Source organism: Gracilinanus agilis, chromosome 6, assembly GCF_016433145.1.
Source record: "Gracilinanus agilis isolate LMUSP501 chromosome 6, AgileGrace, whole genome shotgun sequence".
NCBI lineage: Eukaryota > Metazoa > Chordata > Mammalia > Didelphimorphia > Didelphidae > Gracilinanus > Gracilinanus agilis.
The window spans coordinates 142,278,274-142,305,969 of NC_058135.1; the positions used below are offsets into that span (position 1 = coordinate 142,278,274).

Sequence of the window (27,696 nt, forward strand, 5' to 3'; positions counted from 1 at the left end):
ATTTCTCTGTTTACTCTCTGATCTCAATCCTTACTGGCATCAGTTGAGTATCATCCGTTATCCTGTGAACATCCTGATATGTCACAGAACAGCCGAAGTTTTGGACCTTGTCCCACGTTTCTTAGGATGGTTTCTCCCCTAAGGTCTTGTGACTGCTCTGATCCCTGGTATGTGTTAGGTGGGGTTGTCCCTCCCTCTCACAGATGAACTCAACATGGTGTTGTGAATTTAGAGTCAAGTATGTGGGTTTGAATCTTGCCTCCATAATCTACTTCATGTGTGACCTTGAATAATTCACTTCTGTCTAGGCCTCAGTTTTTCTCCACCTATAAAGTGAAGGGATTAATTATGGGAAACTATTTGAAATTATGCAAAAAATTATCTAAATTATTCATGTTTTTTGACACAGTGAAGACTTGTACATACCCTCAGAAGCCAATGGCAATATATAACCATATATAACAGAGTAGCATTCTTTGTGGTAGCAAGGACCTTGGAAACAAAGTGAATGTCCAATAATAAAGGAATGACTGACTAAATTATAGTATATGAACACAATAGAATATTATTACTCTATAAGAAATGACAAATATACAGAATTCAGAGAAACATGGGAAGACATATGAATTGAAGCGGAGCGAAAAGAGAAGAGCCAAGCGAATAACATATATATGACTACAATAATGTAAACAAAACAACATCAAAAAGCTCTTGATGTTATATTAATTACACCAACTAATCCTGGTCCTACAGAAAAGAGAGGAAAACACTTTCTTCCTTTGAGCAGAGAGGTGGAGCAGTACAGGTGAGGAACAATATATGTACTATTGCATAGCTACTTTGTGGTTTCACTTCAAATTTTCTTTTTAAAAGAACAAATTCAAAGGAGAGGTGGTATACTTGGAGAAAGTTCTGATATTAAAAACACATAAATAAAAGTTATTGCATGGGGAGAAACAATTGATAAACTGTTCTTCAAGGAATGTACTATGTGAATGGGTTTGTTGGGTAACAACTATTGTGTTATAACAAAATATCTCTTCACATTATAGAAAAAAAAGAATAAATAAAATGGGGTTGGGAAGGTTTGGACCTCTCTAAGATTCCTTCCAGCTCTGAATTCTTTAACATTTAACCTGGAGAAATCATAAGATGTGAGTGTATCTCTGACAAATATTGAAAATGGTCCCCCCAATATGTGCTACTGCCTTCCTACACTTTCACTAAAATGCCTAGGCACTAATCTGTCACAAATTTAATCCCAATAACCTATAGAATATAAAATTTTGGCTTTAAACATATATACATTTGCAAAAAGTTATATGAAAAAGTGTCCCTTGTTCCCTCTGACCCTTGCATGTTATGCCCTAGGCAGCTGCCTACCTAGCCTATTCCTAGTTCTGGCTGGGCCAACTGGCAGGTAGCATGTCAGAGTGGGAAGGGATCTTACAAACCACAGTCTAGCTCTCTCCCTTTAAAGTTGAGGAAATAGGTCATGGAGAGGAGCAGGGATCTGTCAGATGCTTGTGTCATTGGAGGATTTGAATCCTGCTGTCTATTAAGGAAACCAAAACTTTATTATCAGACATCAGTACTCCGGTCATGAGGATAGACAGGAAGGATAAAAATGCTTTGAGGTCGGTGGGATTTCTATCAAAAATGACTGGCCCAGGAAACATTTTGTTCTTTCATGACTCTCCCCACCGCCCAAACACACATTAGACCTTTGTTCTACAGTCCCATTTGGAGCTATGGCATTAAAGATGGGCCCCAAGATACAGGAGCTGGTTTCTAGATTGTCCCTCATCACCTACCCTCTCTTCTTCCCTACAGGAAGACTGAGGCAGGGAGACGCCAGGGAGACTTGAGTACAATCCTAGAAGTCTGCACATTTCTGCCCTGTAACTTGGTTTCCGGAGACAGACAAGCTGGCCTGAGGGAAGCTTCCTCCTTCCTTAGGTGCCCTCCCATCTGAGAAAGCAATTCTGTCACATTATGTTAGAGCTGGAAGACACCTTAGAACACAGAACACGGAAACGTCAGAGCAGAGAGAGACTTTAGGTCATGGAACATGGAATGGGAGAACATACAACATGGACTGTCAGAGAACCTAGCATGTCAGAGGTCTGAACACAAACAGAATGTTAGAGCAGAAAAGGATTTTGGTAGAACATAGCATTTCCAAAACAAAGACTGTGGGCTTGGGGGACAAGGAGGAGAAGGGCCAGAGGGCATGGGGCATCTGGGGCTCTGGAAGGAGGGAGGGACATACAGCAGAGTGCAGTCCTGGGGTGGCTCCTCTCAGAGGTCTCTCCCCAGCATGCCCAGGATGACCACCCCCAGACTCATCAGAATGCCCCCACAGTTGGAGGAGCCCTTTGCTCTCAGTCTTGGGACTCGGCCTTTTATCCACAAGGGATTGCACAAGTCAAACTGGCAGCAGGACATGGTCACGTGAGTCCCATCTATGATCTTGGTGGCTTCTTGGCAGGTATCTGAGCACCACGCCGAGTAGGTGGTAAAGAACTTGGACTCTGCGTTCCCTTTGGAGATGATGGTTTTGCAGAAGGACTTAGCAGATGGGCAGGTTTGGATCTTATTACAGCTCTCCTCATTGGGCACTGACTCACAGGTGTAGCATTCTAGAGAGCCTTCATAAGGAATGTGTTTGATTTTGGTATCCTCCTCCTCGTCCTCCTCGTCGTCGTCTTCATCATATTCCTTATAGTCATAATAGTCATCTTTGCTTTCATCTGCCCACTCTCTCTCCTTCTGTCCACTCCCTTGATTGAGGCACAGCAGAGCAGCCAACAGGATGGTGATAAAGACCCTCATCCCAACAGGACAGCCCTTGAAGTCCAGCTCTGTGCTCTCTGAAGCTTGTCTTTTAACTGGGACGCGCTGGGATGCTGTGTGAGATGGGACAGCAGCCAGGTCCCTGAAGGTCTTTGTGGTGCTTACCTGGGCTAGAAGAAGCCAGAAAAAAGACAATCTAGGTTTTAATAATAATTCTGTCAATTACTAGTTATGTAGTCTTGGGAAAATAATTTTATATCATTAAATCTCTTCAATTTTCAAATGAGGGGCTTGGATTAGATGATTTTTCCAATTTCCTTCTAGCTAAAAATCAATGATCCATTGAACCAGCCCCAATATTTAGCCTTTCTGTTGCTGTTCTTGACTCGCCATCATTTTCTCTTCACTCCCATCTGTTCTGTGGTTCAGTAAGTCTTGCTCTCAGGAGTTACAACATCAGACAATGTTCTATTAAGCTAACCTCTACCAAAAGTAATTTTAGATTATTACCTTGCTAAGGTTAACTGAGTTATAATTTTAAAGTCTCTTGAGAGCTAAAAAGTCCTAAGAAAGAAAAGGAATTAATGCAAGGCACCATAACAGTTCAATAAGGGAGGCCCAATGACAGAAGTATTTAAGCTCATATTTTCAACCCTAGTATCAGAATATAGTACCAGTCATTTGTCAGTCATTCTTTAAGAATGAAGAATGAGTTCAATAGGTAAATGTACTACATTTAGAACTACCTAGGATACATCTATGATGCATGTTGTGACTATTCATATTCCCTTTCTTTATTTTATTTTTGATAACAAGTTAAATGTCATAGTAGATAGAATGCTAGGGTATAGAAAATTTGATTTAAATTGTACCTCTAATACTTGCAAGCTGTCTGATCCTGGATAAATCGCTTAATTTCTCAGAACCTTGGCTTTTTCATCTGTAAAATGGATCTATATATACACTCATTTTTTTCTTTTAAGAAAAATAAAATGGATCTATATATACACTCATTTTTTGCTTTTAAGAAAAAATAAAACATATCTCTTACCTTTTGTCTTAGTGCCAGTTCTGAGACAGAAGATAAGCAAGAGCCAGGAATCAGGGTTAAATGACTTTCCCCTAGACACACTACTAAGAAAGGCCTGAGACCAGATTTGAACCTAGGTCCTCTTGACTGCAGGTCTGGAGCTCTATCCACTGTGCTATATAGCTGGCCTTATATATACTCTAGAACATATCCCAGTGATACTATGAAGTCTAAAGAAGAAAACACATGCAAAATATATTGAGTATTTTAAAGTACTATTAACAGAAATATCTGCTTTTGAGGTTGCTATTTGGAGCATGGTTGCATAGTAAAAAGGGTCCTTAATTTTGGAATATGAGAAGCTGGATTCAAATCCTGTCTCTGACACGTACTTTTTATGTTACCTTGAGTTAATTACTTAAACATTGTGGGGTTTGATTTCTTCATCTTGGCAGGCAGAGAATTGTGCTAGAATGTTTCTGAGGCCATTCCTAGATTTAAAACTTATCATTTTGTGTCCAGGATCTAAATAACTTCACTAATAAGGACAAAATGAATGTTGGGAATAGAATGAAGGAGACATTTGAGAGAAATAATTATTTCCTCCTAGAATTTCTGAAGGAAAGGAAAATCTGGCATATACATTAGATTTAAAGGAAAGTATTTTGAAGGGTTCATAGAAAGTATAAGATACCATGAACTAAAATTCTAATGACTAATTAACCCTAGGTATAGTGGAGTTATTACATTTGAGAAGATAGAAAACAGAAATGTTCAAGTATTATTTACTCCACCCAAGGAGTATCAAGGACTGGGGAGAGATAAAGTGATAGAGGAGGACTCCTAGGACAAGATGGGGAAGAGATTTTTAGAACCAAACTCTTATCAAGAAGTAGGTGTGCATGAATATGAGGGTAAACAGGAGATTTTTTGAAAAGGTGGATAGAATAAGAATTAAAAGATAAGGGAGAAGGGACAAGGCAGAAACCCTTGGAAAGTTGGGCCAATTTGAAACTAGGAGGGAAAAGGGAGAGGATAAGGGAGGATTTCGGGGAAGAGGTATGAATTAGAGAATTGTTGGTCAAAGGAAATGGGAAAAACAGTGAGGAGGAACAGAGTAAATGGAAATGCACTACTAGTAGGTAATTGAGTGTACTGGGATGAATTCACCACTGGGGGAAAAATAGATAGCAGAAAGGAAAAAAAAGCCAGAATCTAACAATGTGCTATTTACAAAAAAACACACTGAAAATAAGAGACACACATAGAGTGAAGATAAGGAGTGAAGCAGAATATAGTATCAACCTCAGCTGATTCAGAGAAGGTAGTGTTGTAGTCATGATCTCTGACAGAATTATGGTTAAAATGGATATACTTGGAAAGAATAAACATAATAGCTACACTATTTTTTGTGGGGATACTATGAATAATAAAGCATTATCAATATTGGAAATGAGTGCACCAAGATTTAGAGCATCCAGGTTTTTAAAGGAAAAATTAAATGAGATACACTTGGAAATATATAAAAGATAATTATAGTGAGGTAATTTAATTTTACCGTCTTGAAACTAGATAAATCTAACAGAAAAATAAATAAGAAAAAATTAAGGAGATGAATAGAAACTTAGAAAAATTTAATATCATAGACATCTGGAGAATACCACACACCTTCATAAGATTAGTAGTAGATCTAAGTCTGAGAATGAACATGATCCAAGCATTAGTTTATAATGGAAAAATAATGGTTTAGAGAACATAAATATTTTGTAAAAGTCTTACTTTAACACTCAATATGCTATGGAAGTAACCTTGCATTCCTGAGGGGTTGCGGAATTGGAACAGAAGTTCCAATGTATATGACCAAGTTGCAAAGACTTGGTATTGGAATAAGTATGATCATAGCAACAGATAATGACTGCTACCCAAGGACAAATTAGCTAAATACAGTGCTGGTAATGTATATTACCTGAGAACCAGATGGGTTAAAGTGATCAAATTATATGCTGATAGAAACATGGAGAAACAAGCCGTATATTACATTGCTAGAGAAGCTGTGAATTTTTTTGTTTTAGAAAACAATATGAAAATATACATTTAGTTGTCAAGCTGTTCGTGCTGATTGACCTAGGGATCCAGTTAACAGGATTAAGCCCTAAGGACATTATTGAAAGGGCAAAAAGCTGTATGAAAATATTTATGGAAGCTTTGCTTGTAATGACAAAATTACTGGAAATAACAAATGCAATGTTTGGAAGAAATTAGTAAATAGGGCAGCTGGGTAGCTCAGTGGATTGAGAGCCAGGCCTAGAGACTGGAGTTCTAGATTCAATCTGACCTCAGACACTTCCCAACTGTGTGACCATGGGCAAGTCACTTGACCCCCATTGCCTACCCTTACCACTCTTCTGCCTTGGAGCCAATACACAGTATTGACTCCAAGATGGAAGGTAAGGGTTTTAAAAAAAAAGAAATGAGTAAATAGACTGTAATGGATGATATGTTATTAGAAATGAAGATATTAGTTATGTTGAAGTTAAGAAATCTCCTGGATGTCTCATTTTAAATGTCTGAAAGGCAGTTTGAGCTAGAATAGTGGAGAGAATTTAGGGCAAGAGAGAGAATTCAGATGGTTAACATAGATATAATTATTAGATCCACTGAAGTTGAAGAGATGACCAATTAAAGTAGTATAGATAGAGAAGAAAAGAGGCCTATGGCAGAAACTTTTGGCACATATAAGGTTATAGGGCATAATCTGATTGAGGATATAGCAAAAGAAAACTGAGGAGAGGTCAGATAGGTAAATATAGAAGCAGGAGAAAATGGTATCCCAAAAACAAATAAAGAGGAGGTTATCAAGGATTGAAAAGGCTAATCAATAGTGGCAAAAGCTATGGAGGAGTTGAGAATAAAAATTGAAAATAGGTCATTTGATTTGGTGATTAAAAGATCAAAACGATGTTAGAAGCCAGATAATATGAGTTTAAGAAGAAAGGGAAGGGAAAGAGGAGAGGCATTTATTGTCCAGGGCATTTCTTTGGACTTTAGTCACAAAAGACAAAAGAGGTATAAAGTGACAACAGAAATGGAAGGATTTAGATGAGAATTATTTAAAGATATTTGGAGATGTTTATAGGCATTAGGGAGGAAGCTAGTAGACATGTAGAGATTTTGAACAAGTAATAGGATAGGGGTGACAGAACAGGCAATTTCTTGCAGAATACCAGAAGGAATAGAATCACTGGAGCAAGTGGAGGTGTTAGCCATGGTAAAGAGTAAGGTCCCTTTGTTATGTGAAACAGGGGTAAAGGAGGAGATAGTAAAACAAAGCATATAAAGAATGCCAAATAAGGAAGATGGGAAAAGAGGAAGCTCAAGGCAAATTATCTCAAATTTTTTTCTGTGAAATATAAGGCAAAATTCTTATATATGGGGGGATGGTTAATGGAGAACAAATGAGGTTTGAAGAGGGATGACAAGGTTTAGAAGAGTAGAGAAAGTGAGAGTAGAAAAATAAGTTAATGAGGGGAGTATAGCAAAATTACCTAACAGCAATAAAGACCTATCTGAAGTTGAGTAACATATAGTTATGATGGACCCAGTCAGAAAATTAATTGCCTGATTTTCTGTAACTTTGTTCAAAAGTGTAGGAGTGAGGGCTTTTGATAATATGACTGATTCAAGACTGAAGATTGACAGCACACAACTGGTGAAATAAAAGATTTAAGAGAAAAGGAAAGTATGGAATTGAATTTGTTCACCAAGGTTCAAGAGGATGAAAAGAGGAGAGAGTTTCTAGTGCAATAAATGTGGCCTGGGAGGAAAAAAATGGTGGTGTGGATGAAAAGTGAGGTTTGGTGAGGGAAGTCAGAGGGAGAGGTGGAAGTCCATTAGGTTACGTCTGATGAGGAGATTTCAAAATCATTGAACATGGAAGTGGTGCATTTATAGTTGATAGCAAGATAAGGGTATGACCATCTTTATTTATAGCTGTGGTACAATGGAGAAATTGGTCTTAGGAAGTGAATAGGTTGCAGAACTTTGTGTTTAGGGTATTTGAGCAAGGACTGGTATGTAAATTGGTGTCTCCTAGTATGGAGGCAGGAGTTAGAGCAGAGAGGAAGATTATGAACCACAAACTTAACTCATTAAGGATGGAAGGGTAGTGACCTGGAGATATGTAGAAAAGAGCTGAGAGAATTTTGATTGGGTGGTAAATGCAAATATCATGAATCTCAAAGGAGAAATTACTGAGGGTTAGAGGTAGCAGGAAAAAATTTGGATGTGACAATGGAAAGCAAGGAGTAGCCCAACATCCCCATCTCAATCTATGTGCCAAGGGAAATTAGTGAAGGTGCAGTCAGTGCTGGAATGAGTGGCTGGGGAAGCTGTTTCATCAGTGGAGAGTTGAGCTTCAGTAATTCCTAGAGGATGGAAAGCATAGGACAGAAAAATAAGATGAAGGGAAATTTGTTGCCTATGGAACCGACCTTTTGGAAGGCACAGTAGAAGGGGTAGGTGATATTTGGCTGGAATTTTGGAATGGAAGCGAGTTCAAAGAGAAGATTGCCTCTCTTGATCAGGAAACTAGCAAGAGGAGATGGGAGTTGTTTTATGTTGGCATAGATGGTAGTTGTCCCAGGCTGGCCCCTTGCCACCTTACCTCAGGGCCAGTAGGACCAGTGCAGCAGGAAATGGAAAGTGCTATGTGAAAGCTTTGGTGAAACAAGAAGTCATAAATTTTGCTTTTACTAAGCACCTACTATATGCAAGGCATTGTGTTTGGTACTAGAGATATAAAGACAAGATAAAAAGAAAAATAATTGACTTTAAGAAGTTTATATTATCTGTGAAATGGAAAATATTGAGAAGATAAGAGACATCAACTGAACAACTATGTAGAACTCATGCTTTCTAAATATTAGAAAATAATGCTCAATTATTATAATCAAATAATTTCCTGAACTCATGACATATATGCCTTGGTAAGTTGGTTTGAGACTTTCTTAACATTTTCTAAAATTTTGTATAATGGTTCAGGTAAGCATTTCAGATTTTCAAAATTTTACCTCTATAAAATAGAGAAATGAGGAAAAAATGGCTTCCATGGAAAATAAGTTTACAGATAATTTAAGATAAATTTTAGTGTTAATAACTTATTTTAAAATTTTATTAAATGATTATTAAAACTTAAAATTGCACTAAGACTTTTGGAATATGCTATATGTAGTGTCGTTGTTCTTTGTGATTAAATTCTTAGTAGCAATAGTTTTGTGGATTTAATATAATATTGAACTTGGAATCAGAAGTTTCTGACTTAAAATGTTACCTTGTGGCCCTAGAGAAGTCACTTAATCTCTCTCTACCTCAGTTTCCTCATCTTTAATAGGAGGGTTAGACTATATTTTTGAGGTAATTTGTAATTCTAAAAATATATGCTTATGAGTGTCGCGATCTCTTCATCATCTCTGATAATCTGATGAGGACAGTTTCGTTGATAAGGAAATAACAGGACACTGAACATCTTTTACTTCATGCTTCCAGCTCTGGCTCCAGGAGCATGGAGTTTATTATATTTGTTTCAAGACTCATTTCACACAAAAGAACCCCCCCCCTGAAACATTGCAGATGCATAGAAGTTATAAATTATGTCATATCAAAACACAAAACATTGGCTTCAGAATAGGCCAAGGCCAAGGCTGAATTTTGACTAGGTTCTTATCAGAAAGCCAAGTTGGGGAACATTCCTCCCAGGGTTGAATTGCTCCCACTAAGGTTTTGGCCTTGGCTATACCAGACAGCTGCATTCCCGGTCAAAGGGGAACAATTTTAACCCTTTAAATTCAGGTTTGCTAGGAACTTAAAGCCACAATACTTTTCAACAAGAAATCACAAGGATCTCAAAAGGGGTCAAAAGAGGAGTCTCAGATTTTTATCTATTCTCTTATTGGCTTCCCACATATGAGCTTTGATCACATGAATGAAAGAGTCCCATTTGCGTTGTTTAATCTAATACCTACTTTATAGTACTCTTTCCAATCTTCTGAAACTTCTGGAGAGTGGTAAAAAAAGTGAAACAATTTCAGGATTTTTGATTTTCTAAGAATACTAAGAACTATAATTTTTAATGATAATTCAGGTCCATTCTTGTCAGACAACAACATGAAATCTTGACTGATTTGGTCTCAAAGATGTTTTGACATTAAAAAACATCATTGGTTTGTTTTAATATCTTAAATTAGGTGATTTTTAACCTCTTAGGTGTCACTAAATTATCAAGAAAAAACAATTTTTATCATTGATTTTCTAAAAAATTCTAGCTGTTTTATTCAAGTCACTGAGGAGTATAGAGGATGCTAAAATTCCATTGGGAAGACATCTAAAAAGGAATTTTACTTGAGAAAGAAGTTCTGGAGGAGTGGAGTAGCAGGGCATTTGTGTCAGTAGCAGTGCATAAGAGAAGGTTTGAGTTACAATAGGTAAAAGTTCATTTTCCCCAAAATAAAATCTTCATTACTATTAGGGTTGGGAGAAAGTTAGGTCCCAAAGAAAGAAGCTTCAATTACTGACTGTGTGACCCTGGACAAGTCATTTAATTTCTGTTTGCTTTAAATCACTGGAGAAGGAAATATTAAACTGAAAACTCCAATGGACAGTAAGGTCCACATGATCATAAAGTTGAACACAACTGAATGACTCAAAAACCAATTAGCATTTAATTCATAAACTTGGGAGTGGTTCTTTGAAGATCAAGCTCCATCCCTCTAGTTATCGAAATACTGGACCTAGTGTCCATTTTCATGCCTTTAATACAGCTCTCTCTACAGACCAGTCATGGATAATATGTTTTTCTGAGGGCAAGAATAACCAGGAACTAGGGAACTTCAGTAGCATTTTGAAGAACATGGCCCTGTTAAGTACACAGCAATTTTCTTCCCAAACCAGCTAAGTTATGAACATAAAGATAATGATGTATCCATGTTAATATAGCTCTTGTCCCCTCAGGCAATGTTGTTGATTCATGAATGTTTATAAAGTTATCCCAGGTATGCTGAACTGGAAAATACATTATTGTTTTTGCATGCTCTACAGTAAAAAATGGAGCCTGGGATAAATATCTTTATAAAATAAGATATGACTATATAAAAAAGAAGAAAAAAAAAAGAAAGCACAACTCACATAATAAAACCACAGTCTCCTTGTAAGTTCTCTTCTATATATTTGTGTCTAGTGAAGGATTTATTGGTGCCTACTTTGAGACTATAAATTGTTTTGAAGGAGACAGTCAAGAAAAATCCAAATCTATACAACCATGGGGATTTTTGTTTAGTCCATATACTGTAATAATTTAATGAGCTTCATTTAGGTTCTCAATTTGTTTCCTTTGTAATTATAATATTTGAAAGAGATCAAGGAACTAGATTCTACCATTGGACTTTATCTATGACTTCTATTGATTCCAATGGAATTTTCTAGACAAATAGAGAGAGTTAAATTTAGCTACAGTAAATATCATCCATCTAAGTTTAAATGAGTTGATTTTTAGATAATCTTTCATCTCATAGGGCTTGAAAAATAAATGTCAATTAATTTATGCCATGGTGTTCTTTTCTTTTTATAAACTTCGATATCTCTATGGAAAGGGAAATGGAAAGGGAACTATTACCAAATGGGAATAGGCTTATTAGAGCAAACACAAAATCATTTGGCATTGGTATTGAATCATTATCAACTTCGTTGAAATTTACCTTGACCTAAAGTAGACTGAAGAGTAAACTAAAACTATGGAAAAGTTTTTAGTGGCTTCATTTTATGATGATAAAATCTTGTTTGTGAAAACAACAAAAACTCAAAGCAATTCAACATTCATTTTCCTCCCCCTGATTCAAGGTAAAAACAAGCACCATGAAAAAGTTATAGGGGTGTGGAAGGAACTACTTAGTTTTATAGGAAGTAAAAAAAAAAGGTTTTAACACAGTATACTTTAAAATTCTCAATTAATTGTAGTTTTCACTGAAGAACCATTCATCCATTTATGAACCAAGTGCTAATTTGTTATTATTCAATCATTCAGTTATATCCAAATCTGCATGACCATGTGGATCTTACAGTATGGAATTTTCTTACCAAAGATACTGAGTGATTTATCACATCCTTTTCTAGTAGTTTAAGACAAACAGTTTAAATAGCTTGCCCAGGGTCACAGAGCTAGTTAAGTTATCTGAAGCCAAATTTGAACTCAAGTCTTTCAGACTCCAGGCCTAGTGTTTTCTATTGTCTAAACACTTTTGATTCATCTAATTAGAACTGCTAATAGCTTCCTCTATTAATAAAGCACTTTCTGCATTAATATAGCACTTTATAGTTATGAAATATTTTGCATACATTATAAATCATTTAATTCTCAAAAAAAGTGTGATGTTGGTACAGCTTCTGTTTCATTTTTTTTTAAATTTTACTAAGGAGGAAACTAAATATCAAAGAGGTTAGCAACCTACCTAGAGTTTCTAGTATTTAGTAAGAGGGATTGTCAAACCAAGCCTTCTGATTCCAAGTCCAAAGCTCTTGACTCTATAGAATGATGTCTCTGTGGTTTTTCTTTCCATCTACAGAAGTAAAGAATTGTAGATTAGGAAGCAAATTTAGTGAACACCCAGTCGAATTAAGACATAATCCTCAAAAATTGACCATCTATCTTTTCTGGTCTCAAGTACAAAGGAATCCATTATCTCTTTAGGGAAGACATTTCACTTCTGATGAGCTCTAATTATTCTTCCTTATTTTAGTAATAAATATTCTTCTTTTTCTGTTCCTAAATCACTTTTAGTTCTGTTTTCTTGGGCCAAATAGGATAAATCAATTCACTTTTCCATATAACTATGAAAGACTTGATGACAGCTACCATGGTTACAGTAAATCTTCTCTTTACCAGGATAAACATTGTCATTGTCTTCAAATGATTCTCTTATGTGATGAAATGTATATCTGTTGCCCTCTTCCTTGTCCTCTGCTGAATTCTTTTCAGCTTATTTATTTCTTCTTAAAAGGTGGCATCCACAACTGATTATAGTGCCCCATATATAGTCTGAAAAGTGCAATAGAAAGAAACATGATCACTTCATATTTAAGGACATTATATTCCCTCTAATAATATTTCACATTAGAATTCCTGTTTCAATATACAGTTAGACCTTTACCACTTTTTCAGGTAATTTCTAAGTTAAATTTTAAAAAAATGGTATAATGAAAAATTTCATTCTCTACTTTCCCAATTTTCTGTTTTTTCTTAACCTCATTTCAGTAAATTCAGATCTTAAAACAGAACGTATAGTCACAAAATGAGTAAAGATAATAGAGATGAGAAAAGTGTTTCTTGAAGACCACTAAAATAATATTAGCCTTGGAGAGAACAATTGGGAAAATGCAAATTTGAAAATGGCAAGTTAATATTTCAATAATTTAAATCGTGATAAAATCATGATGCACTATTATTTCCTTAGGTCCATTTTAGTATCAAATCAATTATGATAAGAGTGATTGTTGATTCAATTCCTGCTTACAAAGTCAAACTCCCTATGAAGTTTTTAAGAGTTAGGAAGAAACTATTCATTTTTAATTTTTTCCCATCTATCATTTAATAGAAATATTGTTGAAAAAATTTTGAAGATACTTTTTTTTTAAACCAAATATACGCTATCTGTTGGAACCTTAAAATTGTTCAATAAACATGAATCATGATGCTTTAATATTTTTTGTAACTTTTGTGGATCACTGAAAATTAGTCTTCTGATGGCCAAACAACAGAGTCAGATGGTGCAGTGGTTAAAGAGTTGGATCTGGAATTGGGAAGATATAAATCCAAATATGGCTTTAAAAAATAAATAGCTGTATGACCTGGGAAAGTCACTTAATATCTTAAAACTGTCCTCGACTATAAAATAAGAACAATGACATAATTTACTTCCCAAAATTTTGATGTGAAGATCAATGATACAGTATTTGTGAAAGACTTTGCATGGTGCCAGGAATAGACTAGTTCCTTAATGAATGTTTCCTCTTTTTTCTCCTCCCTTCCTCCCTTCTTCCCTTCTTACCTTCCTCTCTCTCTTTCTCTCTCTCCCTCTCTCCCTACCTTCCTTCCTTCTTTCCTTCATTCCTTTCTTCTTTCCTTCCTATTTATTTCATTAACATCATCTTTTATTCAATTGAGGTCACCTAGGGCCTGAGAGATGACAAAATTGCTAAACACAGTAAAGATTTTGATCTGTGAGTTTTATTTGACTTACTCATTTGTGCCTTTAAAGTATTGAAAAGTATGCAATATAAACTCTATCCTGAATATAGATCTATATACATGACATTGTCTCGCTCACGTTTATGCTCCTAGTTTCTTCTTTTCCTCCTATTTTGACTTCATTGATTTTGTTAAAACAAACACTTTTTAGCTTTATGTAATTAAAATTGTTCATTAAACCTTCTTGGGAATGGGGGGGAAGGGCTGAAAGAATGAGACAGATATTTTGGACATAGCTAATGTGAGAATTTTTCTCTTTGACAAATGTGTTTTTTTATAATTTATTACATATTTAAAACAATTTATGTATAATATTTATTATGTTACATATTGTATTATGTCATACATATGTGTGTATATATGTATATATATATATAATAAAAATAAAAGGTAACAAAAATATATACAAGATAATTTGGAGATAATTTCAGAAGGAAGTCACTGGTATTAAAGGGGAATAGAAAAGCCTTCTTAAAGAAGTAAGAATAAAAAGAAGAAAGCAAATGGTTTATCTTAACAGTGGTAGTGTCAACAAAACAAAAATGAACTAATTCTCTTTTGGTGATACATAGCTATTATCATTCATGATGGTAAATACTTATATATGGCATATACAGATAAATGGTACAATGGATAGAGCTCTGGGCCTGGAGTCAGAGGAGGCTCTGAGTCTCTTCCTGATTTCAAATCTGGCCTCAGCCATTAGCTGTGTAACCCTGGGTGAGTCACCGAACCATGTTTGCCTCAACATCCTCATCTGTAAAATAAGCTGGAGAAGTAAATAACAAACTAGCATATTAGGAAAGAAAATACGAAATGAAGTCACAAAGAGCCAGAAATGCCTAAAATGACTGAATAACACATCATATAAAAATATGTTTAAAAGGACTGGATAAATGTATAGATTAAATACTTGTTACTACATGGCATCATGGTAGCACATAAATATATGCTCAGAAATCTGACTAATTGGTACATATGTGCTTATGATAATTATTTAGCTATTTAAATGTTTTCATCCTCAATAAAATTCCTATGCTGATACTTCATTCTGGCATGGAAAGAACTTTGGATTTTTTAAGTAGGTACTGGTGGAATGAAAGCTTTGGCAGGTCCTATACCAATCTGGAAAGGCTTTGAGCAAGACCTAGTGGCCAATTATATGTCTGTAATCTTGAAGTTTACCTCAGTTGGGCTCAGAGAGGCTCATTACTGGTTTGGACATGAGGAGATACATTTTTGTCTGCGACAGTTCTTGAGGTTGACCTATGTGCTTTAGTGGAGGAAATATCCATGCCAATCAAATCATAGGTCATTATTGTGTTTGAGTAACTATACATTTGAAATCATGTTTGATTTCCCTTTGCTAAATTGTATCTATGTAAAAAGTAAAAAAGAAAATAATACTCACTTTATCACATATGAACATTCCTATCTTTTGTTTGGTCAAGAACTCTTCTATCCACTGCTCTCTCTGAAAGGTCATTTCGTCATGCTCTCCTAATTTGTTTGTGATATCACCATTTATCTCAAAATCAAGTACCTATTTTCAACTTATCTTGATGGTAAAGATACTATTTATTCCTAGTGTGTACCAGACCACTTTCCAGGTTTCCTGCCATTTTGCCAAATAGTAAGTTGTTGGCACAAAATCTGGGCACTTTGGGCTTATCAAATACCCCACTATTGAGTTCACTTATATGGGTGTATTTGTGTACACACACACACACACACACACACACACACACACACACACTGCTTAATTTATTCCATTAATTAACTATTTAATTTCTTAAACAATAACAATTTTATGATGATTTTTGGTTTGTAATATGAGAGGGCAGCTATGAAACACAGTTTTATAGAGTTCCAAGCATAGAATCAAGGACGACTAATTTTCCTGAGTTCAAATCTTACCTAAGACACTTACTAGCTATGTAACCCTGGACAAGTTACTAAATGTTGTTTGCCTCAGTACATCCTCTGTAAAATGAACTCATCTCACATGAAACTTATGATTCCCCTTCTTGGATTGCCAGTCTTGATATCACTGGAAAATAAAGCTTTATATTTAAATTTCCCTATATTTTTCAGGCAAATGTAGAGCAGTTTAGACTGGTCTGAAGTTGGCCAAGGAAAATGGAGCTTCTTACAAATGGGCCAGTCCAGGGGGCATAGCTACCAAATATCTTTGACTCTACTAGTCTTGATTATAATAGAAAAGATAAAACACAAAGGTAGAATTCACATTATTTCAGAAGTTGCACTTATGAATGTCTCAGTAATTCTGGCTGTTTCTATCTATACATTCCCTTTACTCCCCCTGTAGGAAGGTGCCTGACCTAACTACTCTGAATCAAGCTGTAATTATACTTGCTTTATACCTAGCTGAAAAGAAAGGAGGAAAGAGATAAGTGATTTCTCAGAGGGGGAAAGCATCACAAAAGATGGAGAATTTTGCATACAGAAAAAATAAGAAGTGTAAGTGGGCATTCATAGCAGGGCAGGGGTTTTGAAATGTAAAGATACAAAATAGAATAAACTCTCTCTGCCCTGAGGGCTAATAACCATGCTGTGTAAAAGAGGCTTTATTAATTCTGGTTTGTTTTATATGCAGAATAAAAGCTTCTGTGTCTGCTGGAGAGGAAGAAACAGTTGGATCCTGAAGAATCAAATGGTTCTCTTTGGCAGCCACTAATAGCATGCACACTCTTAGGAAAATATTACTTTTCTCTCATTACAAACTACTTGAAAGTACAGCCCCAGGCTACTTCTGATATTTGGGGAGACATTAGTATTCTTTGCTCCTCTGTATAGCTATATTTCTTAAGAGCAACCTGTTAATATTTATTCAGCACTTCCTTTACTTTCATTTAATGGAGCAGAAGAAACATTAGCTGCAGAAAGAGTTCTACATTTGGAGTCAAAGGACCTGAGTTTGAATGTTGGTTCTGATCCTTACTGTGTGATCTTGTACAAATAATATAACCTCACCAGTTCTGTTTCTGAGGCCTCAGTTTTATTCTGAAAAGTAAAGGGGTCGGAATGAATGACCTCTAAGATTCCTTCCAATTCTAACTTCTTTGATTCTATAAAAAGTGGTGGTCTTTTTTTGTGTTATTGTTGTTAGTTTTGCTTAAATATTTTTGACTTTTGAGGCGGGTTCCATTCATATTTGCGAGCTATCTCATTATTTTAGAAATAATTGGCTTTCTTTCAATATTTGGAAAAAGACAGCTCTGGAAACTCAGTTGTTTAACATTGATTTTTTAGAAGTCAGCAGTTTAAATGTTGATTTTTAATATACAGTTTTAAAGTTTAGATCTCAGCCATGAAAATAAAGGATAATAATAATAATAATAATAATAGCTAGCATTTGTATAAAACATTGAAGTTTGCAAAGAGCTTTACATATTTTATCTCATTTTATCCTTACAACAATTCTAAGAAGTAACTACTATTGTTATTTCCATTTTACAGAAGAAGAATCTAAGAAAGTCAAGTGAGTTGTACCATATCATACATATGGTTAAATGTCTAAAGTAGAAGTTGAATTTGGGTCTCTAAGTTGGGGCATATAGGTGGCTCAGTGAATAGAGCACTGAGTCTAGTCAGGAAGACCTGAGTTTATATCCAGCCTCAGACACTTTGACCCTGGGGAAGTCATTTAACCCCATTTCCCATTTTCCTTATCTATAAAATGAGCTGAAGAAAGAAATGGTCAGCTATTCCAGTACCTTTGTCAGAATCTTTTGATGACAGAATTCATTATACAAAAACAATCAATAACTTACTCAGTTTAGAGAGTTTGGTACAGTGGGAAGATCCCTAGATTTTGGAGTGAGACAACTTGTGCTGTTTTACCGCCGTATGACCTCAGAAATAACATTTAAACAAAATGAAACAAAAAATACTCACTAGATCTTCTCATCCATGCTGGTTATTGTCCTGTAGCTCTACATTCTTCCAAATAGTTCTTGAAAAAGCTATCTAACATTTATTGCTCCATTTCCTCCCCCTTTTATTCTATTTTAATTTACTTATTTATTTTTAAAATCTATTTACAAATAAAATTGAGTTACAAAATGACTCCCTCCTTTCCAACTCTCTCACCTATTGAGAAGGCAATTTGATATTAATTATACATGTGAAGGCATGTATAACATATTTCAGTATTAACCATGTTGCAAAAATAAATCAAGAAAATCAAGAAAGATAAAGTTTTAAAAAAGCATGCCTCAATTGACACTGTTTCAAATTTTACTCCAGAATTGTTGGATCAGTTCATAACTCCACCAAGGATGCATTAATTTTTAAACAATCCCTCCAACATTTATCACTTCCCTTTCTGTCATTTTAGCTAATCCGATGCATGTGAGGTAGAGCCTTAAAGGTGTTTTAATTTGTATTTCTCTAATTAATAATGATTAAGAACATTTTTATGTGACTATGGTTACCTTTGATTTCTTCTTCTGAAAACTTTCTGTTTATCTCCTTTGATCATTTATTAATTGAGGAATGGCTCAGATTTTTATAAATATGTATATTTGAGAAATTTACTATTAACCTCCCCCCACATGCAGTTTCTTGCTTTAAATTTTTATATTGGCTTTATTGGTTTTGTTTGTGCAAAAAAAAGTAATTTTACAAAACTAAAATTAACCATTTTATTTTTTATGATCCTTTCCCTTGTTTGGCCATGAGCTAATTTTTCTAAACTCCCTTAATTTACTTATAATATTATCCTTTATGTCTAAATTACTTTTCCATTTTGTCTTTACTTTACTATCCAGTGTGAAATATTTGTCTATGCCTACTTTCTGTGAAATTCCTTTCCATTTTTCCCCACAAAATTTGTCAAATAATGAATTCTTAACCAAAGACTTGAATCTTTGTTTTATCAAACACTAGGTAATTATAGTCATTTACAACTTTGTATTGTGTACTTAATCTATTGTACTGATCAACCAATCTATTCCTTAGCCAGTATTAGATTGTTTTGATCATTATCATTTGTAATATAGTTCCAAATCTGGTACTGCTAGAATGCCTTCCTTCCCATTTAAAAAAAATTGTTTCTATTGCTATACTTGAACTTTTGTTTTTCTAGATGTATGTTATGATTTTTTAGACTCTTATTTTTTGTAGTTTGGTGTAGAATTGGATAAATAAATTAGTTTAGTTAGAATTTTCATTTTTTATGGTCTATTCATAAGCAATGAATATTTTCCCATGTTTGATCTATCTTTGTGTGTGTGTGTGTGTGTGTGTGTGTGTGTGTGTGTGTGTGTGTCTGTGAAAAGCATTTTGTAATTCTGTTTTCATAGTCTCAGGGTTTTTCCTTTTTACTCATCTAAAACATCCACAATCTTACTTAAGACCTCATCATTCAACTAGGTTTTCTTTCCAGAATTTTGAATAATAATTTAACCACCTATTTTAATGATCCTCTTTTACCTCTGCAGCATTTGATAGTGTTTATTATTTTCTCCTGAACACTTTATCACTTTTGGGTTTTCATTATAGGTTTCTCTCTTGGTTGTCTTCCTACTTACCAGACCATTCTTCAGCCTCTTTTGCTGAATCTCAGTGCAGCCCAACTGTGAAGTGGTTGTGGGATGTCTGAAAGGACACATTAAAGAAGTAGCTCTGCTAACCCACTAGCAAAAAAAAAAAAAAAAAAGAAAAGAAAAGAAAAGAAAAAAAGAAGAAAGAAAAACATGGGATTTAATTTAATTTTTAAAATCCTGTAAGATACTGGGACAACATCTGTAGTTTTTTCAGGGTAAATGGCATCTTGAGGTTCTGACAAAAAGAAGCTGCCCTAAGGAAAGTATAATGCATCTACAGTATTATAAGGGTCAAGCAGGCCAATAGAAGATGCTGAACAGGAGAGGAACTCCTTAGAGTCTAAACAAAGTGATGAGAGCAGGAAAAAAGAATCATACTTTTGAACTTTAATAATAAAATGTTTTGACATTCACAAAGCCCACTATCCCTTTATATCCATTATGTCATTTGACAACTGAAATAGAAGCTAATATCCCCTTTTATAAATTAAAAACAACCGCAACTTAGAACCAGGTAGTTAAATAACTTGATCATAGTCAAATTGAATAAAGATCTAACTTTTCCCTTGAAAGAATAAGTGAACTAGATATATATTGATAGAAGATACTTTTTGTTAAGTCCAAAATACACAGAATCTCAGAAACCTTCATATTTCCTCCAAAAACAATTTACAGTGGTTTTGGACTTTTCCTCTAATATATCATTTTTTTCTAACTTGTTCAAAGACTTGGATTTGTTTGCCTTTTCTCTGGGTACTATGGGAAGGATGTTAGATACATTTAATCATATCCTTTCATCTAGTATTGATTCTATAGCCTTATCTATTCCTTGACAATCTCTTTGTCATCTCATCTCTGGCCTTTCAAGGAAGTGCAAGTTTCATAATTAGAACTGTGTACACCAGAGTTACTCTAGAGATCGATGGCCCTCACAGTTCATCTTGAGATATGGAAGTAGCTTAATCATTGGACAGCTTCTCACATTATTCAAACATCACTGAAATAGTATCTAATCATGAAACTATATCAGAATGCATCTGTTTTCTTGGTGTGAAAATTGATTTCCCTTTGAAGCTTTGAAGTACTCAGGGTATCTCTTTGTGTTTGCACTATCCATCCTTTCTCTTACCTTTATCTGAACACCTCCATTCCTGACCTCAAGGATGGATTATTGCAATTTCTCTTTAGTTGCGATTTCAGTGATATTGATCTATAGCACTGCTTGCAATTTGAACAAAATTTATTATCATGCACTTTTATTAATACCAAGAACAAACTACACACCTGAAATGATAACTGCAGCTGTTAATAGCAATGCATTAACCTACTATGGTTTTTTAGAGTACATTTCCTAATGCTTCTGTGCAGATACCTCCTGGACGATCATCAGAGTTGGTTTGCAATTAAGGTAATTACATGCTTTCACTTTGTTTTTTAACTATTTGGGGGGGACTTGTAAATTATAAGCATTGATCATTGTATATGTGTCTTTGTTCCCCTCCTTTATTAAAGAATCGATGTTTGAATATAATTTGGACTTTTAGAACAGGGATTTTTAACCTGGGCCCCATGAAATTGTTTTGAGTTTAATACATTGATAACTATTTCAACATATTTTCTTGTAATTGTCTGCATGTATATATGTAAATATACATGTGTATATTATATCTGCATAGATATATACATATATACATGCATTTAAAACATGTCTCTGAGAAGGAATCTTGCCTTTATTTGTTAGACAAAGTGGTCTGTAACACACAGATCCAAGAAAAAAAGTTTCTGTACTAGAATATAATTTATACCATCTATTTTCTAAACGTTGGCCAACATCTAGTTCTCTATAACTATCACCCCATTACTCCTGCCTCTGGATCTGGACAGAACAAAGCCAATCCTTCCTCTAAGACAAGTGTTCTTAACCTGGGGTCCAGAGGTCTATGGATGGATTTCAGAGTATCTTTGAACATGTATAGGAAAAATACATTTTATTTCAATGCAATTGATATCTTTTATGATCCTATTTATTTTGTTTCATGCCTTTGAAACCATGATTCTAAGAAAGGGTCTAAAGGAGGTCCAGTCAGTCTTCCCTTAAATGGAAGAATAAGGATGAGAATATTTATCCTCACAATAACCCTGCATTTAAATTGAATACTCATGGAAACCTGCAACTTTATCATTTCTGTAAATCCAGGCTCAATGTTCTATCTACTCTGGTGTCATCTAAATCTGCCTTGGTGTGGTCTCAGCCAAATTACTTCCCCTTTTCTGGAACTCACTTTCCTCATCTGTAAGATAGAGGTATTGGACTACAATGAACTCTAAGGCCTCTTCTAGCTCTTAAAGTCTATGAAGCTGTAAAACTTCTCAATGAGATTGGGAGGGGACCGGGCAGGCAACGGCCAGCACCTTGGAGAGGGACCAGGGAAAGTTCCCAGTTTATGTGTTGGGGATCCACAGGCATGGGCAGGCTTGAGTGACTCAGGGTTTGGTGATCAAGAGTTCTTTCAGGCATCAATAAATGCGGATTGAGAACCTGTGCTATGCTGATCCTAGTGGGGATAATCAATTCAACTGGGTTATACATATATTATCACTCAGAACATATCTCCATATTATACATTTTTGTAAGTGAATAATCTTATAAAGGGAGTTCATATTTTATCGTAGATGAGACAGGGAGCCATTGAAGTACTGGAAGCAGGAGAATAGCATGCTTGTTTGGGAGGGTGCAGAAGATTGTAGAAACCATAGGCATTAGCAAGACCCCCAAGGAAGGAGTACAGAAGAGACTAAGGATGGATCTCCTCACTGACAGGGAAGGAAGATTCATCAAAGAAGAACATATATAGAGATCATTAAGATTTTCAAAGCCCTTATTAAATTAAATAATTTTATTTTATCATCACAACTCTTCAAGGTGCTATTATTATCCTCATTTTACATGTAGAAATTTAGGCAGACAGGTGAGATGATTTGTCCAGGGTCACACAGTGTTTAAGGCTTGATTTGAACTCAGTTATTCCAGACTCCAGGCCCAATACTCTAGCCACGGCATCACCTGGGGTTGACAGGACAATAAAGATACCAAGCTCGGAGAGAGCCAGACCAGAGCAGCAAAGCCACCAATGGGCAAAGGAATTTGAGCACTGAAACCAGGCTTTTGGATTTAGTTCACTAGTCACCTGAGAGTAGGGTGATGACCTTTTACTAGCTCCTGTGAGGGGAAAGCCCCCTGTTTCTAACTTCTGGCACCCCCTCACTGTTTGTCCAGTATCGTGGGTATGTGGCTTCCACACCAATGCCCTGTCACATCTGATCCTTCATGTTTCCCCTCATTATTTCCCTAACCTAAATAACTCTCCCTTACTTATTCATCACTGCTCACTGAAAATCTACCATTAGAGATGAATTCCTTAGGGATCTGGCTTTTATTCAAATGTGAATGCCTCAGGGAAGGGGAATATATTAAAGACCTGTGAACTCTGAATTGATGCTTTAGAGAATTAGACCCCTACCCGGCTGCTCCTCAGTCCTACCTCTGCCACCAAATGGTCCTGTAGCTTGGGAAAATTCATAGGAAGAAAGGGTTTTGAGTTGAGAGGGACCTTAGAGACAATCCAATCCAGGCCCTTTGGTGCAGAGGTTCTTGCCTTTCTTTGTAAGCTGAGGAGTTTGGGGGAAGCGGTCCTTGACAGCTCTAAGATGCTACTTCCACACCAGCAGAGGAGAACCATGGGCATTGGGTTCTGGAATGGAGGAGGGGAGTGCTAGCAGATGTATCAGCTAATCTACCCAAGGCTGATGCTGGAGGAAGTCACTTAGTACCCCACACTTCGAAGTGTGCTTTGTCCATATCATAGAATAAGGCCCACGCTTAATGGGGCAGTGGAAAGTGGGCAGGAGCTTGAACTTCCTTTCAGTGGTCTACATCCCTCTTATCCCAGAGGCCTCCATGTCCTTCAGGTGCCTCCCAAGCAGAGGTCAGGAGGGGTGAATGGATGGAATCTAGGCCTATGTACTGGGAAGAAAGAAATGGCCGATCCCAAGGTTCCTAGTGGGCAGAGGTAAAAGAGAGCTGCAGAAGAGTATAAGATAACAGGCGTAGGGCAGAAAGGTGCTTTAGAGGTTATTAAGTCTAATCTTTTCATTGTACAGTAGAAGAAACTGAGTTTCAGAGCAAGGCAGAGACTGACCAAGGCTACAAAGTGATAAGTGACAAAATGGGGATTCACAATTAGATAGGATGATGCCAAAATCCAATTAAACACGATCATCCAAAATTGGGCCCTTCTCTACTCTTCTCTGCCTCAACCATCCTTCAGCTTCAGTCTCCTGTCTGTCTTCCCTCCTGTCTATCAATGGGGAAAGGCAGCTATGAAATCCTCTTCTTCAATGGCAGGGCTTGATTCAACAAGCATTTATGAAGCTCCTACTTTTAGGTGATGATGAGAGAGAGACAAAAATGATGAGGGCTCTGCCATCAGGGGAATTACATTGACCTTGATTGGTATGTGAGTATGGACAGAGGGAGAGCACAAAATGTATGCCGATAAATACAGAGATTTTTGAGGAGGAAGAGAACACTGACACGCATGATAATCAGAGAAGGCTTCTTGGAGGAGATGATGTCTCACCTGAGCCTTGAAAGAGGATGAAAATTCTGAGATCTAAAGGTGAAAATGGACTACATGTCAGGTACTGGGTACAGCTTAGGCATCAATACTATCTCTATTCCAGCCAAGCCAGATTAGGTTGTTTCCCTCAACTTATCCCATCTTCTCCCACCTCTGTGTATTCAAACCTATTCTTAGAGTTCATTCCTTGTGTCCATAGTCATTAACTGAATTCCTTCTCTTTCTTTAAGGCCCAATTTAGATTCCACACCATACAAGAAACCATCATTGCTTCTCAAGATGAAAACGTCCTCTCCTTCCAATCTTTCTAGGCTGTTGGCCCAAGTTACACCCTTATCGTGCTTTATCTTGAATAATACTTATCCTATGTCCATGCTACTTTATTCTATCTCTTCCCCAAGATTCTTATAGAAATAATTTCCAGGTTCAAATTCTTTAGTCCTTGGAGACAGAAAGCACTTTTTTTAAACCCTTACCTTCCATTTTAGATTCAATACTATGTATTGGTTCTAAGGTAGAAGAACTGTAAGGGCCAGACAATGGAGGTTAAGTGACTTGCCCAGGGTCACTTAGCTAGGAAGTGTCTGAGGCCGTATTTGAACCAACACCTTCTGTCTGCAGACCTGGCTTTCCCCATCCACTGAACCACCTAGTTGCCCCCAGGAACAACTTTTAAACTTAATATCACTGGTGTCTGGCACAAGGACTTTTATTCAGTGAGCATCTCTCAGTCATTGTCAATCAGTGAGCATTTATTAAGCACCTGCTATGTGCAAGTCACTTGCTGGGTATTAAACAAAATATTTCTTGCCTTCAAGAAACTTATTTTCTACTGGTAAGGAATATAATATGTTCTGTAAATGTTTGTTGAAATCAAGAGATTGCGCCTACTGAGAGCCCATAGAAGACAGAACTAAGAGACCAGTTAACAGAGAGGAAAAGCAGAGGCTTTCCCCTTTCCCTCAACGAATTCCTCATTTTTAGGGACAGGAGTAATGATTAGCATGAGGTCTTAGAAAAGTCTTACTCCCAGCAGTAAAGATTAGCAATCAATGCTCTGGTGCCCTTCTCCATTCTCCACACCAGGAAGTGCTTAAGTGGGTTTCAGGAGGCAAGATACTACACTCTACTGGAACCTTGATCAGGGCAGCTATATCAGCCGAAGTTCTACTGGGGTATGACCTCCCCAAAAGGTCAGTGAGAGAAAGTATCAGAGCATACATCAAATAGTTAGAGCTGGAAAAGTCCCAAAGGTCATCTTGACCAAAAATCCTCTCTTTATTCTACAAAGATGGAAATAGTACACAAGAAGGATGTGACTTATCAAAGGTCATATAGGAAGTATATGGTAACAAATTCAAACTCATGTCTGCTTACTCTAAATTCTGATTTTTCTGTGTTATAGTAAAGAAAAAGAATCCTGAGCCTGGGAAGAAGGCACCTGGAGGAATGGGGAGAGACTCCTGGGATTGGAGATGTGATGTTGAGGTTTGGAATTGGTAATTAGGAGGAAACATTTGTGACTGTGTTCAGTTCAATGTTGTCTGAGAGCTCTTGGGCAGCAGAGGGAAGGAGATGGTGGTAGGATCTGACTGGGTAAGAATTCAAGAGGATTGGGGAAAAGAGTAAGAGGCAGGGAGAGGAAAGCCCACCATGAATGTCCCAGTCTCTCTCATAAGTGGGTACTCACATCCCACCTGAGACACTCTCCACAGGCTCTAGCTGTACATAAGGGTAGGGTTTCACCCTTTTAGAGCAGGAGAAGAGGCAACTTCTTTGCTTGACTCTCTTCCTGGGGCTTAAGGCTCTCAGGAGTGTCCTACAATCTCATCAACTTCACAGTGCTCTCTTTCTGTTCTGTATCTGTCATTCTCAGACTTAAAAGAAAAAGTGAGAAATTGGTATCAAAGTATTTAGAGGTAGAAAGGATATTCACAGTGAGGGTTGGATATCACTTCATCAAAAAAATTTGGAGATCTTATAAACCACAAACGGGAAGGAAAGAAGGAAGGAAGGAAGGGGAAAGAGGAGAGACAGAGAGAGGGTTGGAAAGAAGGATGGAGGGAGGAAAGAAGGAAGCAACAGAGGAAGGAAGGAACTGAGGAAAGAAAGAAGGAAGGAAAGAAGAAAAGAAGGAAAGAAGAAGAAAGAAGAAAAGGGAGGGAGGGAAGAAGGAAGGGAACCATCTAGGATTCAGTGGAGGGTAAAGGAAAAAGGAATAGGCTTTGGACTCAGTCTGGGCTTCTAAATGAAAATTTTAAGCTATGTGAGAGCCTTGGTCAGTGTACCTGGTTCAGTGCATTAGACATTAACCTCTCTGAACTTCAGGCTCCTCCTCTGTAAAATAGAGACAATAATGTTTCCCTCATCCACTTCAAAGAATTGGGGGAGGCAATTCAAGGAACCCCTTCCTTTTCTCTGGGAGTATTTAATTATGTGTCTGGCATATAACAGACCCTTTATAGAAGACTGTAGATCAATTGATAAATAAATAAATAAAATAAATAGATAAATAAATAAACTGACAAATAGATAAATATTATCAGTTTATAGACTCATATATATATATATATCCCCAGATAAAGATAAAACTTAAATGTCTAAATGGTTAAATCTGGCTCAGTTTTTGCTAATTTCTGCTCTCAAATGAAGTGTTAAGGACCAAGACCTCCCTAGAATCTCACTTATTTGGGAAGATACTCTTTTAGCACCCTGCTCACATCAGGAATGTGGAGAACACTGTCACAGTGGCAGGGTGCCACAGTGTCCACTCTCTCTTCCTTCTATGTCCTGGAGTTGCCCAGGGCAGGACAACCTCATGGGCTCTTGACATACTGGATGATGTCTGGAAGTAGCAGATTCAGGGTTTTAAGCAAGAAGAGAGCCAAGCCACAATACCACAATAGTTTTGTAGATGACTTGGGGCAGCAAAGGGTTGAACTGGTCAAGCAACATCATGACTGGGCAGATGACCCAGGAGTGAAGTCATATTGGTCCCACCAGGGAGAAGGAGCCTTGTTCAGCCCCAGCTGAGGTGGAAGAAGATGTGGTGATGGGAAGTCTGTCCTGAGGCTTCACCATCTCTTTTACAGAGGGCCCTGGCTCTGACTTTGCTCCCTGCTCCCTGGAGGCCTTCACATTTCCCAGGAAGCTGATGAGGTTCCTGAGTGTCAGGAGATGGGGACAGGATAGAGCAGGGAGGCTGAATCCCCTTGAGAAGCTACAGATTCAGGCACACCCCAAGAATGGAGCTATTGAATGCCTTCCCATGTCCTGTGGGGCCTTCCAGAGTGCCAGGGCTGAGGAAGGTGGCAGGTGTGAAAATGGTGGAAGAGACAGATGGCTCCTGCTCCTGAGGAATGAGAG

At 36.7% G+C, this 27,696-nt stretch overlaps 1 protein-coding gene across 1 annotated transcript; it reads right to left on the minus strand.

The window, feature by feature from the left end:
* Positions 1-1,419: 1,419 nt before the first annotated feature.
* On the minus strand, positions 1,420-27,411 carry LOC123252368 (glycosylphosphatidylinositol-anchored high density lipoprotein-binding protein 1-like). The gene is made up of 3 exons (XM_044681711.1): positions 27,331-27,411; positions 19,676-19,780; positions 1,420-2,961 (listed from the first exon to the last, which is right to left on the minus strand). The coding sequence occupies exons 1-3, from the start codon at positions 27,409-27,411 to the stop codon at positions 2,302-2,304; spliced, it is 846 nt and encodes a 281-aa protein (XP_044537646.1). The 3' UTR covers positions 1,420-2,301.
* Positions 27,412-27,696: the final 285 nt, after the last annotated feature.